Source organism: Drosophila albomicans, chromosome 3 (genome assembly GCF_009650485.2).
Source record: "Drosophila albomicans strain 15112-1751.03 chromosome 3, ASM965048v2, whole genome shotgun sequence".
Taxonomy (NCBI): Eukaryota; Metazoa; Arthropoda; class Insecta; order Diptera; family Drosophilidae; genus Drosophila; species Drosophila albomicans.
The window spans coordinates 17,618,745-17,638,491 of NC_047629.2; the positions used below are offsets into that span (position 1 = coordinate 17,618,745).

Sequence of the window (19,747 nt, forward strand, 5' to 3'; positions counted from 1 at the left end):
ATAAAATTGAACTTTAGTCCATTAATTCTTATGCATTCTTAAACTACTTTTGTTGGCTCTTCTCCAACTAAACTTTATACTGGCAAAAAGTCATCAGTATCAACAGCCTTGTAATACTTTCATCTACTACCGATTAGCCATAATTAACAAATATTTTCAACTCGCTCATTGCTTAACTCGAGCTGTGTACTTGCCTCAGTTTTGTCGCTTGTAATGTAATGGCAACGAAATATATTTATGACTGAGCCCCAATTAAATCGTACTTCTACATAGTATATCAAAAAAATTACGTATACGTAAAGATTTGCCTAGTTAGCTACAGTTCAATTATAAGTTAAGTGGACAGAGAGTCCTCGTTATTCTCGCCACAAATCATCTACAACAAACCGAATACAATGAATCCACTTGACAAAAAAAAAAAAACAGAAACAGAATAAATGCAACGCTAATAAAAAAAGCAACACAATGAAAAAACGAGGGAAATATAAAAAATATAACAAAAAAAAAAGATCAGATATCTTGTTGAAATGTTGCGAATTGTGGCAGAAATCAGAAATGACGCAATCAGTTAGTCCCACGAGTGCCATAAATCCATTGTGGAAATCAACTGAAGCCCTTCACTCCTTGAATGGGTTTTGAACAGCACAAACACACACATAGAGAGAGAGAGAGCAAAACCCGGTCAAATCAATATTCGCAGGATGCGTTCTACTCTTACTCGACAATTTGACAGCTGTCAACTCAGCTCAGCCTCAGTTCAGTTCAGTTCAACTCGACTCTCGACTCGACTCGAGTGCGACTAGCTACTGAAATGTGCTGGTTTTTGGTTCGGACGTGGCATGCAATCGGTTGGAAATAACCAGGTAATGGGTTATGCCCATGTTTTTTTCGGGGGGTTGAAATACACATACAACACACACTTCACATTTGGCCAGGAGAACACACACCACGAACCATTTCTCGAGCAGGACATCAAATTGTTTTTTGGTTTTTGGTTTTGGCCATGCAAATGCATCGACATCTTGCAGTTGTTCCCCCAAACAGAAAAACTCAACAACAAGAAAAAAACGGAAAACAACATAAACAAAGAGAACAAAAATTAAAAGAAAAATTCAAGGTAAATGTAATTCCAGTTTTTAGCTTAAACACTCGAAAGGGTTTTTTGATGGGGTTGAGCTGCTTTCTTATGCAAGCGTCGGAGTTGGAACACGAATACGAGTAAGTATAAGACTCGGAGTTACAAAATAGGTGCTAAAAACCCATGGCACCTTTGGGTGGGTCGTTAATGTTACACAGTACACAAGGATGGCAACTCGCCATAGGTCCCCTTTTGGTTATACATATATGTTAATTCTGGCTTTCACGTAAATGGCAAGCATACGAAGTACGAGTATATTTTTGCAAGTGTTATTGTTGTTAGTTTTTGTTGGGGGTTTGTTGTTTGTTTTCTTTTTTTTTTTGTTGTTTGGGAGTGGGGAAGCGCGTGATGAGCTAAAGTTATAAGAGAAGAGCGCCGAGAAATGCGAGTGGGCGCAAAGTATACTTACTTTCTTCCTCGATATCAACACGATTCTCCAGCTCCGAAGTGCTCTTCTGGCGACGCAACAGCTTCTGTTTGGGCTGGCAACGTGGCAAATTTGGGGCACAATCGCCATGGGCATTCAGCTTGCAGATGCGACACCGCAGCCCCTGACGAGTGTGACCTGCAGAATGAAGACAATGACGAAGATGAAGATGTGGCCCGTTAAACCCGTTAAGCTCGACCAGCATATTAAGTATACGCACCTCTCAGAATTTGCGAGCAGACATCACAGGCCGTTATCTTCTTGTACGTGTACTCCTGCAGATGATGGCTGCCATCCAGATTGGGACGCAGCGACTCCGATGGGGCATTCGAGGCACCATTACGCCTGTGAAGAGTGCAATAGACATAATATCAGACATCACTGTTCCACTCTCTCGCTCTCTCTCTTTGTCTGTCACACACCCTTTGGTTGTGTCTGTCTAAATAAGACACACAGAAAATTATACAACTAATATATACGAGTATATACGAGAGATCGAGTTCATTTTGAATCCAATTCAATCCAATCCAATCACAAAAAAGTGTGTCAAATGTTGCGACTTTTGCTTTGCATTCGCTTTGTGTTCACCATTTACCATTCACCAAAATGTAATTATTGTGTCAACCACAATACAATAATGTTTATATATGTCTATATAAATCTGCTCATAACAACATATGTACACAATAAAGTGTAAATTTGCATTTTACAGATGGGATGAGCATTGTCTGTACATAAATACGAATATATGCATGTATATAGATTCCATGTAATAAATACATTAAATAAATATGCACAATGACAACAGCAAACAATGGAAACGCACAATGCCAAATGAACATTAATCACAGGACTCTTGTTTAAATTCCATACAATAAACATGTGTTCAACATTTCGCATATGTAAATTTATTTGTATAGACAGCGAACATTCAATTTAGTTCATTTCCATCAAATACTCTTATCATATTTACATTCAAAGATTGATCAGTTTGTAAAGGTATATGAAATAAAAGGGTTTTTGGAAATTGTATTTCTCTCAAGGAAAACATGTGTTGTAATATTTTAATTTGTTAATTTTAGTCCTTCTACTCAAGTTAGAAATTTGGATAAATATATTAAAAAATTCTTCATTTCGTATTTATTTTTTCTTTAATACCCAATTCAATGTAAAAACTCATTTCTAATAGTTCTAGAGTTATCGGAGAACTTTCTTATGTAACCACTAAATGTAAGGATTCAAGTTTAACATCCTTTCATGGAATGTCTTTTAAATAAATTTATCTTTTTATATTTGTTAGACTCGCAGATGAATGAAATTAGAATGTGAAATAGTTATCCTTATAGATAAATTTAGGATTCAAGTTCAATACCGAAAAATATAAGCTTAACTCATGCTTCTTGCTTTGAGAGTTTTGTCAGGAAATAAGAATATTTCATTCTAAAAATTCTTGGGTTATTGGATAACAGTTCCATGAAATGTATAAGTAAACTTGTGATTTAAATAAAATCAAAATTCAAGTTTAGTATTGAAACATATTCATCAATGTTGCTTATTTTTTTATTTTGAGTAAGTTCAGAATTCGGATATTTTTTTTTCTTCTTTTTTTTAATAGAATAACTGATTGAAAATAGTAGATATATTCTTTTTTTTATTATATGTACAAGGAGCTAGAGAACTTTTTGACGAATCAGCGTATTTATTCTATCTGATTACGAACGTGAGGGAAATTTAAATCGAAAACTACAAGAATATAATGGCAACAAATGTGTATTTAATTCATTCTTTGTTAACACATTTCCGTGGTTTTCGTTTTGTTGTTTCTGTTTGCTTTTATCCCTTCAACTTTTTGCAGCTTGCTTGCAGTTGCAGCTGCTTTCAGTCAACTCGGAAAATGGGGACAACTGCAAATTTTCATTATAATCGGAATATACTCTTATATTTTTTGTGTTATAAAAGCATTTCTCGTGTATCTCAATAATTTGATGTCATATTTATATGCATAGCATTTGCCCCCGAACATAACCAATTTGCTGTTGTTATTTTTATTCTGTTGCCCTTGCTGATGTTGCTGCTGTTGCTGTTACTGCTGCTGTTGCTGGTGATTTTTCCTTTTTGGCTCTGTTTTATTTACCAGAAAAATATACAGCCAAATGGCTGGACAGATGGATGGAGAGACAGACAGACAGGCGATGGGAACGCAAGAGAGACAATACTGGCAGACAATGCTGCAATTGTTCACAGCGGGCAGCCACGAGTCGAGAGCGGGGTGAAGACCCGGGCTGAGGACGAGAACATCCTTGACAAGTGGTAATGGAAGTGGGCCAACTCTCGACGCTTATTGTTTGTAAGTGGCTTATATTGTGCACAATAACAAACAAACAAACAAACAGACAGACGGACGGACAGAGAGACAGACAGCAATTCAGTTCAGTTCAGCACGTTGGCTTATAAAGTTGTTACAGATGTGTGCAAAATATACAAATTTTCGCATTGTTCTTCTACCTTTTCAAGTGAAAATAATTACACTTGGTTTCATTCATCACACAAACACACACACACAAACCGTTAAGAAAAGGCGCAACATTTGCTACAAAATATAATTTTTCTAGCTTTAAATATTTGAATTTACTAATTATTTTAATGAACCATAAGCCTAGCTAAATAGAATTAGTTATTATTAAATATATTAATTGATATCTCTCTTCTACACAGTCCATTGCCAAATTAATGCTTTGGGCGTTTTTTTTTTTTGTCATACATAAACATAAACTAAATTAGACAGATGCTGGAAGCTACAAAAATTTATGTACCACAAAAATGTTATAATTTTAATATAAAATTAAATTGATTTGTGTAGGCTCTAAATATCAAACAGCTGTCCTACACATATTTTCGGTTTATACATCTACACAAAAAACGAAAATTGTTGCCATTTGACTTTGTCAATAAATTCCCATACGTAAAATATGCAGATTTAAGAAATGTTCGAACATAAATATACAAACTTTCATTTGTCTGTATTAAAATTGAGTTGCATAATTTATATTGCTGAGCAAATAAGTCATTTAACAGGTGACTAACAAGCTTTTCTTTGAATCTATTGAGAATTATTAGATAGTATGAAAAACATGGGTCATGTGGATCAATATACATAGATATATTTTATATTTCAAATGTATTAAATGTGAAAACAAATTGTCTAGCAAACGAAGTTTCTATATGGTATTTAACAGCTGGATTTAACAGAAAGTCAAAAATGTATATTCTTTATAAGCTAGACATATTAAATAGGTACACAAATTGGCTATGATCCTCGCTGGCAAATAAAGTTGTTCTATTTTAAGAGAGAGCAATTGACATGTGATTTAACAGCTGACTAACAAGATTTCTCTTGAAATATTGCAATGCAATTTATGTGTGAAGTGGATTAACAAAATAAATAAATTCTTTGTATTGCAGACAGACTAAATATGTAAACAAATTGGCTTTGATCCTCGTTAGCAAATAAAGATTTTCTACCTCAATTGCTTCTAACAAGATTTCCCTAGAATTATTGCATTGCAAAATATTTGTGATCAAAAAAGTATATTTTATATGCTATACATAGTTATTACTTCCAGATTAAATATTATTATAACACATAAAGTACATATTGTAGTTGGAGAACTTAGTTTAATATATGTATTTATACGATTCTATATACACTTACGGAGTAAAGAGTTTATTATACTATATATTTATTTATTACACTATATAAGTATTATGCGTATGTTTACAGGGTACTAAGCTCTAATTATGTGTGTGATTATTATATGTAGAGTTATATATTCATGGTGATTCAATGTACATTTGAGGAAGTAAGTATGCTTGCGTAGGAGTTGCGGGATTCTAGCAAAATGCATGTTTTTCTATTTATCAACCAACGCACACACACAAAAAAAAAAAAAGAAAGGGTCATGAAAATAATTATAAATTTTTCATTAATGCACAAGCGAAACTTTTTTGGCTGTGCCAAATACAAAAACGAAGAAAAATAAACCCGCAGAGCGCAGAGTTGGCAAAATAAAAACAACAAAAATACAAAAACAAAATACGGATAGCGGCCAAGGGGTCGCATTAGTAATTTTGGAGCGCAATGCGAAAACTTTTGCAATATAAGAAAAGTTGGAACTGTGTGATTTTCTTGTCACGTTTGCAAATGTTTATATTAAATTGTTTGGTTGCCATTGCAGTGGTGTTTGATTTGACTTTAAGGATCGCAGTATTCCACACCAAAAAAAACACTGATAAACATGTCGGGGAGTTGATGAATGTAAAAGAGCTGCAACTAAAATTGCAAATGTGTCGCCGTCGTCGCCATCGCCACAGCTGCCGCCGCAGTCTGGCCATAATTCCATAGCAAGCTGACGAGTTATCATTACCCATCTCGCTCTTCAACTATATATCTATCTGTATCTATCTCGCTCTAAGCCGAGAAGATTTTCGATTTATCATCGTTTGCAGCGCAAGCTGTCGGCATGGTATTAAGTATAGTTGGCGAATGCTACCAAAAATAGCACAAAAGAAACCAAAAACAAACAGAAAAAAATGTTGTCGGCATTGGCCCATTGGGAATACCATAAACGGTAGCCAATTCGATGCGGATGTAAAAGCGAATGCGAATGCGACACTGGGATGCAAGTGAGGAGGTTGCAATGCCCAATGCCAATGCAATTTATCTGGCAGCCTGTTCGATATGCGGGTGTCTATGGCGAGGCAAGTCGAGGCGAAATTTATAGCCAGCAATTTTTCGCATATTTTTCAATGTTTTCACTCGGCGCCAAGTTAAATTTACTGGCCCAAATGTGTAGGACACATATGGACACAGTGAAGCAGACGCTTTTCTTTTTATCCCCTTTATTTATTTATAGTTTTTTTTAGTTGGCAACAATTTCTGGCCAAGTTTGTTTTGCAGTTGTTGGCAGCAGTTATCTAACATTGTTTTGTTTTAGTTCAATTTTAATTGATTTGCGAACAAAACGAATTGTGATCGATGGTGCAGCAGACGCAGGTGCATTTTATGGTTGGCACAAATATGCAAAATGATATTAAAAATAAAAACAAATCGAATACAAAATGTATATCAATCAAAATAAATTAAATGAATTTCAATTTGAACACTTTGTTGGCTGCTTCAGTGCAGTTTTCAGCTTACAATTCAATTGTCATTGCTAGTTCTAATATTTGGGGAGGAGTTTTCTACGTTTGCGTGCAACATTTACAGCGAATATTTATTTGTTTGTCAAGCGCTAAGCAAAAGCAAAATGTTTAATTGATTTTTGTAATTTAGTTGAAATTTCATTTAGAGTTTATGTTCGATTACATTAAAAGCAAAAGAATGAATTGAGTTAATTTGTATTTTGTTTTTTTTTTTTTTGTAGTTTGTTTGATAAATTTTGGTTACCTCAAGGTCAACACGGTCGATACAGCGTGGTACATTTGATTTTGTCGGGGTTGTTGGCTGATCGATCGTTAAATACGTATTGTTTAATTCAATGTATCGAATGTTAATCAAAACGAAATGAAAAGATATCACAAGATGTTATGGGAAAGAAGTAAGTGTAACATTAGTAAATGCAGCTCACTCATAAGCTCAAAAGTTTTTGCCTTAACTAAACTTAACATTCATATTTTTATGTTATGGACTGTGGTCAGGTGAGAGGATGTTTCAAAAGGAGGACGAGGCGCAGAGTTGTGCGGTTGTGTAACCACAGAATTCAACTCAAAGGCTGCAGTTTATGCTTTTCCGTTTTTTATTTCCATTTCACAGTGATTAAATTACTTAACGGCAAAGTGCAGTCGAAAAATTTGAATTGTTGCATAAACTGCGGGAATGCGGAAAAGTGGATTTGCAAAATGTTCTATTTGCTGCCAGTCGTTCAGACCAAAATTTTCGGCTTCTTCATGGCATATTTTTCGCGGCTTTTAGCCATATTAAAATGCTGCTGCGCTTCATTTGTAGCAATTTTTTTCCTCAACTGCTGCTGACTATTTTCCAGCGATTTTCCGACGCTTTTCTGCGTCGTGCTGCCGTTCGACGCCAACTGTATAATGTGCAGAGTATTTTTTGCTATGGTATTTTGTTTGTTTGGCTTAAATGGGGAAATGTGTGTGGGAGGCTTATACACATAAGATATACATATAACGGATAGATACATAAATGGGGTTTGGGGTCGGAAAATTGCCGGAACGTGTTTGGATGGCGGGGGAAGGAGGGAACAGAAGCATTGGTTGTTAAAACTCACCTATCTGATTGTTGTGCTGAACCAGAACCCGCCGGCTTTAGGCTCTTAAATGCTTTCAGCCACTTTGTTTTCATCGATGGCGCTGTGGCAGCGGAAAATTTGCGTTCGTTTCGCGGCGAAGTTGGCTCAACTTTGCTAACGAATAACTCCTTCTGCAAATATTTTGAAAGAGACGAGAAAGAGAAATGAAATGAAAAGTTAGTTAGCCGCAGTTGCAAATTTCCAGACACACACACACACATTTGGCCAAAAGCAATTGACCCAGTCGATGTTTAAACGTCTCACGTTGCACTTTAATTACAGTCATTAGAGCAACTCACAGAAGCGAGGCAGAAAGACGAATAAATTGAGAGAGAGCGAAACAAGCTCGTTATGGCATAATTACATGCATACGTATACGTATTACGTATACGCAATTTAGAGGCAAATGTTAAATATTTAACTGATATTCAGATATTTTGATATAAATTGTGATAGGCAGCCAACAACTCCGCTCCGCTCCACTCGACAGCCATTTGTGCAGTGCGTGTCGTGCCAAATAAAGCTATTTTAATTAATAATCAACACTTTGCTCAATTCCACAAAATGTAATTATGCCACGCACACACACACACAAACACAAGTACAGAGCAGACACACACACGTTCGTACATATATTCATGGCACTTTGTAACGATAATTAAAACCACGTGTGACATTTGGTCACAGTTTAGTTAGCCCATCATTGTAATACCCTTTCTCTGTCTCTGTCTCTGCGACTATCTCTCTCTTACTCTCTCTCTCTCCCTCTTGTGGTTATCAGAGTGCAGTACTTAAGTGGCCTCAGCAATAAATGCTGAAATTGTTTATCCTGTGGCTCTTTTAATGGCATACGGAATTTCGATTAAATGCGATTTAGTTGCACATTGTGAAAAAGCGGCACAATACATTTCTGTTGCATAAATCATCTGCAAGAACTGATTTTGACTTGTGTTTTTTCCCAGACACATTCTGTTTAGACAGCAATGCTGTTTCTGTTGTAAAGCGCAAAGTACTTGGCAAATAAATCTGCAAAAAAATGCAGGCGAGTGAAAGCATAAATTGGAATAAGAACAAAAGTTGTAGTATTTGTTTGCTATACTTATTATTGAATTAATTATTTTATTTCTAAACTCATACAATCCATTTAATGATACTAATTAGCAGCGTTGAGTAGAAACAAATTTCTTTATGAAACTAGTGTACTAGACTGTGAGATACTCGCAACTCATTTTAAATGAAAGCAAAACATTGCAGTATTTTACTTAAAATATACCGGATAAATGCTGAAATACACCGAAGCTTATATTTGGTATATTAATATACCACTATATATGCTCAATATATATCATAGATTGCAAAATATACCAGATTATCAATCAAAGCAAACAAGAAATGACATACGCTTGGTATATTAATGTACCATTATGTTCAAAATATACCAAAAAGTGGAAACAACCCAGATAAACAAAGTACACAGAAAATACACAATTAAAAAATTGTTCTCGGTTAAAGCACAAGAAAATTATTTTAGTATATTTTAGATTTATAGTATTTTCATTAGTTACTTGATTCTATTAGTATTTTATTATAGCTTGAACTATTTATAAACTTGTTTTACAAAAGGACTTTTATTTCCTAAGCCCGTTTTAAAATTAAACAGAAAATATTTTCTTCAACTTCCGAATAACTCAAAGCTTAGAAAGCCATTTAGGGATTATACAAAACAACATGGCGACAATCGAAGGAAGGAAGAAAGGAATCGAAGCACAGTTAATAAAATGCACGTGTTGTGCTTGACATAAAGCTAAAGAGAAATAAATGGACACTTTCAGACAATTGTTCGCAATATTATTCGCACACTCTCCAAAAGGATATAATTGAACTTTTCAGTTGTCACTTTGGGCTCGTGTCATTGCACATTGATGGCAGTACTGAGCTGAGCAGAGCGTTGTGTGCAATTGCCAAGAATGATATTGACTCATCGTATGTTTTCAACTAGGAGACAGGCAGATAGACAGGCAGACAGACAGACGATTGGTTGGTATAGCCTTGCCACGACAATAACAAAAGTAACAACTCAAAATTCAGCACTCTCACCAATTGCAACATTTATAATGCAACGAGGCGCGTGCAGTTTGTTGCCACTGCTGTTGCCTTTTGATGTGAATTGCGAATACTATTTTCGACATGTTATTTTCTCCGTGTTGTTATTTTTGTTTTTTGTTTTTTTTTTAATGTTTTTGGGCAAGGGAGACGCGTGACAGAGGCAAGAGGCATGACAGTAGATTGGCACCAGGGCGTAAGCTCGTCCTCATGTCTGACAGCAGGATATTAAGCTTGCCACCCAGGGATAGGCAAAACGAGCAAAAGAGAGAGAGAGAGAGAGAGAGAGAGAGAGTGAGTATGAGTGAGCTATCGATATGAATTGCACACAATGCACAAGCAATGCAATTTCATATGTTATATGTGGCTGGCAACTATGAATTGCTCTTTTGATTGTCATAAACGTAAAGCGAGAAAAATGCATTTATAAACGAATAATTGTGCTCGGCCGCAATTAAAAATGCATTTCATTTGGATGACAAAGCTGTGCGTTGGCAAAGCGGTGATTGCGTTTATCCACAATTAATATGCATACAGCATTTAAATTAAGATTAATTTCAATTTCAAGCGAAAGACCTTAAGCGCAAATTAAAGAGCAGCATAGTTGAGACAAATGAAGAGGAGAAGGAGGAGGAAAAGTGAAAGACGAAAATTGTAGGGGCCAAAAAGACATGGGAGAGGCCAAGATAAGAAGCTGTTGCCTGACGTTGAGCACCAGCATCAGGAGCAGCAGCAGCAGCAGGACATTTAAGTGTCTCTATCTTTACATGTGTGTCTCTGTGTGTGTGTGTTTGTGTGTTGTGGGTGTTTTGCTGGGTGGCTGGTGGCCGTAATGGACATGTGGCTGTCATGTTGCCTTTGTCATTGTCGTTGAGGGCGTGTCCTGTGCCATAAATTTATGCATGCAGTGCATAAAATTCAAATTAAAGGAGCCGCCGCGCATCCTGCCAGCGACAAGTACACGTTTTGACACTTTACAACACTAGTGGGCCTGGCCTCCTGTCGCCAGCTTGCCCGCTGCCAGTTGCCAGTTGCCAGCCTCAGTCGCAGTCGCAGTCACAGTTCATGTCTCAGTCTTCATCATAGTCGCCGTCCGCATTCTGTTGGCAACTGTAACCCGCAGCTGCTGGGGCTGCTTTATCGCCCGGACTCGCTGCTGTCAGGGCCAACTAGCTGCAAAAACGGGAACCCAAATGTGGGCGTTGTCCTCGCTCCCTCTCTCTCTGTCTCTGTCTCTATCTATCTCTGTCGCTCAGCTCAGCAATCAGTGGCCATGCAGCAGCTGCACAATGAAAAGAGGAATCAAATGTTGCCCTTGTCTCTTCGGCTTCGGCTTCGGCGTTTGCCTTTTGCGCTTGCCTTTGGCCGTACTTTAAAGTGCTTTTGAGTGCAACTTCAGTTGCATATAATGCGCTCTAATTGATTTCCTTGCAACTTGTCGAAAGTGGCTTTTAAGTCCAACAGCAGCAGCAGCAGCCAGCACTTGCCGCAGTTACTTTAATAACGAACTGCAAAGAAGAACTTTTTTGAGCTGACTTCATGATGATGCTGATGATGAGGCAAACAGACGAAGGTTTTGCTATCGCCTGGACTCGTGGGAATTGGCCGAAATACAACAAAAAAAAAGTCCCGAAACGAAAAATTTATGACTGTCACAATTTTTAATTATGTTGCTCTCTACTCTTTTGCCTGGCGCAATATTGAAACCACAAAGGTATCATAAATTGCCGTCCACTTGGCATTTCTCCCCCACCCGTTCCTCTATCTCCCTCAAATAAAACAACAAAAGGCGGCCAAGAAATGTTCAAGTTGGATCAACAAAAGGCGCAACTAAAAATTTGCCTCATTAAGACCGCAACAAAAGCTGACCATTATATGAAAAACAACAACGAGAAGAGCAACAGAGGAACAACAAAAAAAAGGCAATCTCAGTTAGTTATTTCGCGCTTCATCTGGCAGACTAGATTGCAACCCTAGAGTGAAAAGGGGCATGCCACACACACATACACAAAGAGATACTATCACTTGTTGTAATGAGCTATTCGAGCGCGTGGATATGCGCATATTTTATTGCCACTTTGATGAGCAGCAACAGCAGCAGCGGCAGCAGCAGCCGTAGTTGAGGCATTGTTAACCCATATTTTTTCAAATGCCGCTCGCTTGGCATTTTGTTGCGCCTCCTCCGTAGGCTGCTGTTGCAGGGACGCAGTCATTAGTGTGCAATGCAGGCGGCGTTTACTTCATGGCTTTTAGAGCGGGGCCCAACTAATTGCAAAGCCGAGCACGGCTCGAGCTTCATATGAGTGCCGTGCAAATATGCTTAAGACAATTTAGCAAACATGAAACGACACACACAGAGGCAGCAGACTTTAAACAGAGACAGCAACATAGTGTAGTAGAGTAAAAGAGAAAGCGAGAGAGAGAGAAAGAGAGAACTGGGTGCTGGATGCCCAAACAAACATTTCCGTAAATTACACGCATTTGTCAAAACGAAACAATGCGCAAAGTGTTTATTTGTTTTAGTGAGTGCTTTTGAGCGCAAAAATGACTCAACACAAAAACTGCAACAGCCAGGCAGCCAGGCAGCTAGCGGAGTGATGTGGCTGCTTGTCTGTCTGCTGCCACACGTCTCCCCCCTCCTCTTTATGTCTCCTGCTGTGTTTAGAGAAAATGTAGCAACTTCTAATGGGTTTGCTTGTTGTTGAGATCATTGTTGTTGGGCGCGCTGCAGCCAAGCGCGAAATGTAGAGCAGCGATTATGCAACCACATGCAATGACAATGCAACATCGATCCATGCTTTGCACTCCCCACTCCCTCTCCCTCTCTCCACCCCTTCCCAACATGGCGCCACACCACGCGGCGTATGCGCAATTTGTAATTTTCATTAACGCCTAAAAGCAGCAATTAGTTTTGCCCATTCCCACATTCCACATCCCACTTTCATTCCCAATCCCATTTCATTTTTTCTCGTAATTCTTGCTTTGTGCTGCTCGCTGTCGCCATCGCGTTTGCTGTGGTTGCATTGAATTAAAGAGCACACTCAAAGCACGCCACATGCTGTCAATGCAAAATTCCCAAATGTCACATCTCATTTGAAGCAAAAAGCCGCCTGTGAAGATAACTGCGAATGACTGCAAAATGGACTTCAACTTGTGTTCAATGAGCTTTTAGCGTGATGCACTGCAAAGTTGTGGCAGCTAGAGGCAGAAGCACTAAATGTTAGTTTAGTTAAGCTTTTTAACTAATATTTGGTGCACATCAAATGCGATTAGAAGAAGTTAGCAACTTTTCAAGCTTTGTCAAGAAATTGCAAAATCTTTTAAAGAAAATATACTTTTAAAACAATTTACTTTTAAAGATTTTAGCTTTCAGTTAAGTTTAAGTCAGTTGCCTCCATTTTAGCGCTTAAAGATTTTAGTAATTACTTTGAAAATCACACAAGCATTAGTCATCATTCAAATAATAGTTGTAAAGTCCAGGCGACAAGTTTGTGCTTAATAGTTCTGCAACAAGCTGATTGACAATTACTAAGGGATTAAGTAATCAACGAATATGCATAAATAACAGACAACAGCTATTGTCAATCTAAGCCCTCTGCTAAATCTCGTTGTAACTGAATGGAGACTCGACTTTGGCTACAGCTTATTGCCGGATTAAGTCGATTGAGATAGAAGCTTATAAAGTTGTAGATTTATTTCAATGTGTCTGACTTAGAATTTATACATTACAGGAATTTACAATTACAATATGCTCGAGTTTGCACAGCATTAAAATCAATTCATGAAGTGTCGGAATGCCTTAAAAGCAGTAAGAATTTGCAGACACATTCATGCCCCACTTTCGTTAGAGTTGCACTAAAAATGTACGAGGCACATATCTGAGATGAACTAAAAAACACATGTAGCAATTTTTACGGCCAGCAATTAAAGCTGCACTAGCCGAAAGGAAGAAGAGAAGGAGAATGGAGAGTGAAGAGTGGAGTAAAGTAACCAGCAATTGCAGAGCTCCATACGCCAGTACTTTTTCCCTTGGGGCAGTCTGGGCAGAGAGGCAAGTCTGATAAGTGCGCGTAATCGGCTCACGCTTAACGCCTTACCGAAGGCAGTCGATACTCAGTGGCAGTCTCCAGCGTATAAAGAGCCAAAGCGAGGCAATGGCATCGCCAACGGCGGTGCAGAGACAACGCCAACGCCAACGTCAAGCGACACCGACACCGGCAACAGTAACAGCAACAACAGCAGCAGCACGGCAGCCACGGCAGCGACAACCGGATGCGGATACGGATGCGTAGCGGCGCCATTTGCATGGCTTGTTGGGGAAAGCTTTTATTTATTATTTTGCCCAGCCTTCGGGTGGGCGTGCGTATTTTATGGCTGCGTGCCGCAATTTCATGTCATATGAAGCCGCCTTTTATTGTCCATATACACACGCTCACACACACACTCACACATCGCCGCTTTAAGGCTACAACACAAAAAAAGAAAAAACAACGAGAAGCCCAACCAAACCAAAAGAACTAACTGCCAGTCGTGCTAATGCACAGTTATGGCTTTCATTAGGCAGCAAACAGAGCCGACAGAGAGCAGCATCCAAACAGCAACAGCAATAACAACAACAACAACAGCAGCTGCCACAGCATCAGTTTCATGGCAGTCGAGTCCAGTTGAGTTCAGTCCCCAGGGCAAGTTGGTTAAACTGCGTGAAATGCTGAGGCCAGTAGTAAGAGGAGGTAAGAGGAGAAGGGGACTGAAACACACACACACACGCAAAACTGGGCTCTAATGAGACTTTAACTGGTTGCAGCTGCAACCTTGTCTCAGTTGTTGCTCTGATGTTGCTGCCTCTTTGGTCACCTGAAAGCGTTGCGTTGCGTGCTGCTTTTCTATCTACCTACTTTTTTTTTGCAATTTGCATTTTTTGCTTGTTCTTTTTTATTATTTTTTGTAGCACAGTAAAAACAAAAAAGGGGTTAGGAGAGGGGGAGGCAGACAAAGGGAAACTCATATGCTGCCCTCAAGTTTTCTACTTGTGTTTTATGGATTTTCTTCTTGCTGCCTGACATTCTACGTGACTGCCATCAATTTTCAGTGGCATTGCCGCTTCATTTTGCATACAGGTGAATGGCTGAACAACCTCGCTCCCCACCTCCCATCCTCCCGCTCTCAGTGTGTGTGTGTGTGTGTGCGGCATGTCCTTGTGCTCTTAACTCGATTTGGAATTGGTTTAAAAGGCAACGTGTGCGGGAACTGCTGATCAGCATACCTCAAATGGCATTGCATTTTCCTCTTGCTACCAAACAAATTTCACATTCAGTTGCTGCTGCTGATTTCCTTTGCTTTTCTCTTCGTTCTTTTTTTGCTTCTATTTTTTTTTCTCGTTCTTTTCAAAGTATGCAGAAGGCGATGGAGGGTGCGTTTTTATGTCGCTTTATTATTATGGCAAGTGTAAATGTGGAAAATTGTGTGCGTGTTTGGGACAACTCTCTCTCTGTGTGTGTGTATGTGAGCGTATTTATTGTCCTATTTCTTGCTACGTCCGTTTGTCTGTCCTTCTGTCTGTCTGGCTCCCTGCCTGGCAGGTGTTCCTTGGTCCAGTTTGGCGACGACGTTTGGCTCCTACGTTTTGCTGCTGCTGCTGCAGTGCAAATTGATTTTCAATAGCTGAGTGGTTTTTGATTCAATAAAATGACATACTCAGTTGACTCTCAACCAAGTAGAAGGCCATCTAGCTACGTGCTGCTTGTGTATGTGTGTCTATTCCTCTTTCACAGCTTGTGTGTGTGTGTGTGGCATCTTTTCGGTTTGCCAATGGCATTGGAATCTGCTTTGGTTCTGCAACTACGCAACTCAATTCATACGAACCTAATTCAGTCTCTTTACCATGCTATTTATATACTCTACAAAACCACAAGCACAAAAAAAACGTGAATATAAAAAATAAAAACGTGAATGCCCTTCGCTATAATTGATGGGCCTATAAATATAGATACATCGATTGGTCAGCTAGCTGGCTCTCTGGTCACTGGCTGGCTGGCTTTCTGATAAATGGTCAAATGGTCTTGTGTTTTACACGTGACAGCTTAAAAGTGATTTATCAAACTTGCATTTGCCTTTCGTTCAGTTCATCTTCTAAGCGAATTGGCGGCTAACTGACTTATCAATCAAGCTGCCCCAATAAGTAGGCAACATTATTTTTGCATGTGCTACTAAGAAGTTTCTCTTTCTCCCTCTTTGGGTGTGTGTCCCACTTGACTGCGGCTCAACACATGCATTTCTAATTAAAATGTGTTAGCGCACACACATACACACACGTAAGTACTTATTTGAGTCAACGCACACACAGAGGGAGACAGGTACTGAGAGACACACACTATGTGTGCTATCTGCTTAATTACTTAGTGGCATAGCAAGGCATAATATGCATAATTTAAAGTGCATATGTCCCACATGGCAGACGGATGTCTCTCAGCTCCCAGCTGATTAAGTCGACAACAGGCCAACTCCAACAACTCGCAACTTGCATCTCGCATCTCGCAACTCCCCATTCAACATGAGAGTCAACGTCCACTTTCGGCTCCCCCCTTGGGTGGTAGAGGCAACTACTTCGGCTTCAGTTTCTGTTTCAGCTTCAGCTGCACCTTCTCCTGTCGTTGCTGCTACTGCTGGTGCTGCTGCCCGCCAGGCATTTCACACGCAAACTTTTATTGCACTGACAAAATGGTTGCTGCGGTTTTTCTTCTTTGCTTTGTGCAAATAAAATAAAATATATGAGTGTGTGGGTGTGGGTGTGTGTTGGCTGGCTCGGTGTTTGTGTGTGGGAGTCTGGGAAATGGAGCGGAAAATATGCTTGTGCCAAATGGTATGGTGCGGTGACGCTTGAGCTGTTTTATCCACCATTCCCCATCCCCTCAATTGCTACAATAACAACAATAAAGTATTCCGCATATGGCGCGCAACACACAACAAAAAAAAAGAAGAGGAAATCAAAATATTTCCGCAACTTAAATTGAAAACTGTCAATTGGTTTTCATGTGCGAGAGACTCAACAAATGTTTGTGTGTGAGTGTTTCAGCCTTTCAGCCGCATGAAAAATACATTTAGCGGTATAGTATATAGCGAAATGGCTTTTTTTTCCATGAGCATTTTAGCCTCGCTTTTTCGATGACTTCGTTTTTGTGCCGCTAATAAAAAATCAATTAAGTTGGTCATGTTCGTGCCAGCTCATAACTTCAGAAGGCTCAAAATCGATGAAGCAATGAAGAAGGAATTACCCAGCTGAACACCTACACACAACTATGTATATAGAGAGGGGAGAATGAGAGGGGGGGAAGACATTGAGTGTTACACGAGGCGCGATAATTGATGTCAAATGCGACGTGTGCGCCCATTGCAGTCGTTAATCATATAGGCTCAGGTATGAGCACGAATCGAATACGAACTTAATAGACACATACACACACACGCACACACATATACTGCCATCTCGCTTGCACACGTACGTGCATAATTAGCGGGGAAAAAATCAGTTGCTGTCATGGCAAAACGCTCGCTGATTGAGTGCTGCAGATTAACAAATTCAGCCTCTAGGCAGCAGCCATAACAACAACAAACAAATAAAGAGAGAGACATAGTGAGAAAAGGAGAGCGGGGGAGAGTGAGAGGCAGCTAGTGACAATAACAACACTCGCAGCCAGTTGTGGCAATGTTTGTGCGTCAAAGCACAAAATACACTTGAGGCGAACAATTTAATTCGTTTGGTAAACAGCACACGGAGCTGGAACGTGCAACAAAAATGGTTGGTCGACCAGACTGTGGCAAAGAGTCTGAATAAATACTCACTCAGCAGACAGAGACAGACACAGAGCAAATGTGAGCGAAAGAGAGAGCGAATGAGAGTGAGTGAGCAGACAGATTGTGTGTGAGGCAGTTGGGACATGACTGCACACTGAGGCAAAGCAAAGACCACTTCCTGTCATGGCCTAAGCCACGCTGCCAGCCAAGCACTACTTGGCTAGCTTACAGCTATACACCTACACACACACACACTGAGCGCACGTAACTTGGCCCGGGCCGAGCGAGGTGTCACTTTTGCTAACACGAAACTTTTAATGCCGCTGCCGCTGCGGGTCGCGGCCATAAAAGTATTCATTTGTCATTGTCAGGATGCAGGCTGCGTCTCCGTCTCTGTCTGCGTCTGCGTTGGTTTTGCTTCTTCGTTGGCCCGAAACTCGCGCGGCGCTTTAACAAAAACGCTTAAACGCCGCTCGCCACAGAGAGCAAGTAATTCCACGAGCCAAGTGCTGAAAACTGCTGACTGCTGCCAGCAGCTCTTAGGCTCATTAATATGCAATAGTGTGAGACAGCAGCAGCAGCAAAAGATAGAACAGCGTTCTATGTATATCGAGAAGGTTGCCACCTGCTGTGCAATGCAACATCACATTCAATTATTTAAATTTTCATTAAGTTTGCCAGCAACAACAGCAAAAAAAATGCCTGTGGAAATTTCATAAAGTGTTAAGGCAAAATATTGAAACCAGGAAAAAGCAAAGCCAGGCAGCAAAAGCCAAAGGGAAAGCGAAGGCAGCTGAAAGGAAAGCCAACCTCAAGGCGGGCGCAAAAAAATTGGTCAAGAAGAGTGTGCTGAAAATGCAAAGCTATGCGGAATTTATTAAAACGCCGAGGTCGATGTTAAGAAATTGCTTTTGACGCAAGCCAAACAAGCGCATAGCCGACGTTGTAATGCTCTCTTTCTCTCTCTATCTAATTACCCACACGTAGCCATCAAAAGGTCAACCAGTAATGTACCTGAATGTTAGGGTATACAAAAGGTCAACTGCATAGAGAGAGCGAGAGAGTAAAATCGCCGCCAGCTGCTAAATGCCCGCTGTGTGCTTGGCAAAAAGAATTTGCTGAGCTGTCAATATTGCAAATTGCATAAATGTAGCTTGGCTTTTTTCTTCATTTTCTTCATCTTCCAGTCTGTCTGTTTGTCTGTCTGTCTCAGTGTTTTTTCTGGGATTTTATGTTGTTGTTTTTGCGTGTTGCAGCAAACCGGGCACCGCACATCACATGCCATCATTTGAATTTGATGGGCGTGTTAAAAATTCACTCACTCAGAATATAGCACTCATGGCATATAACAAGCACATACCTAAGCCATAAAACGACCCGCGGCAACGGCAAGCAACCAAAAACTTTGACAGCCGCCCCGCTCGCCCGCACACATACACTGCGTATACGTAATAACTTACTCGACAGATATGCGGGCGCCTCGTTTTGGGTGCTAAAGGCAAAGGTATGCGAGTCTGTTGGCTGGCTGCCTGCTTGGATGGTTGCCTGACTGCCTGACTGCCTGGCAGGCGTAATCTTACTGCCAAGTGCCAATAAGTCAGTTATAAATTTGATATCAAATTAAGCAAGTTGCGGGCGTTTGCTGCAGCATCACATGCAACCAAGCAGTCTCGAGTCTTGAGTCTCGAGACGATGTTGTTGCCCGCCCTTGTCGCTTGTCTGGCCAACAAATTGCCAGTCTTTCGAGACCATGAACAGCCTGCATCGTTGCTTACTTGCTTCACATATTGTAGTTGGCTTTTGGCCCTTAGTTATGGGCCACGCTGCAACTTCGACTGCAGCTTGTTAGCGTAACTTACAGAGCCAGCCTCAAAAGAGACCCGTCTGAATGCACACATAATACGCCAACAAATACTGCCACATATATCACATATATGAGAGAGATAGAGATATGCTCATATTTTTGGCATCGTTACGAAA

General features: G+C 39.8%; 1 protein-coding gene across 1 annotated transcript in view; it reads right to left on the minus strand.

Annotated features, from left to right (window-relative positions):
- LOC117571211 (uncharacterized) overlaps window positions 1-19,747 on the minus strand; it is a 73,578-nt gene that overhangs the window by 17,931 nt on the left and 35,900 nt on the right. Inside the window, 4 exon segments of the mRNA XM_034253257.2 lie at window positions 1,548-1,703; window positions 1,786-1,910; window positions 7,012-7,068; window positions 7,853-8,004. Coding sequence (XP_034109148.1) covers window positions 1,548-1,703; window positions 1,786-1,910; window positions 7,012-7,068; window positions 7,853-8,004 — 490 coding nt within the window.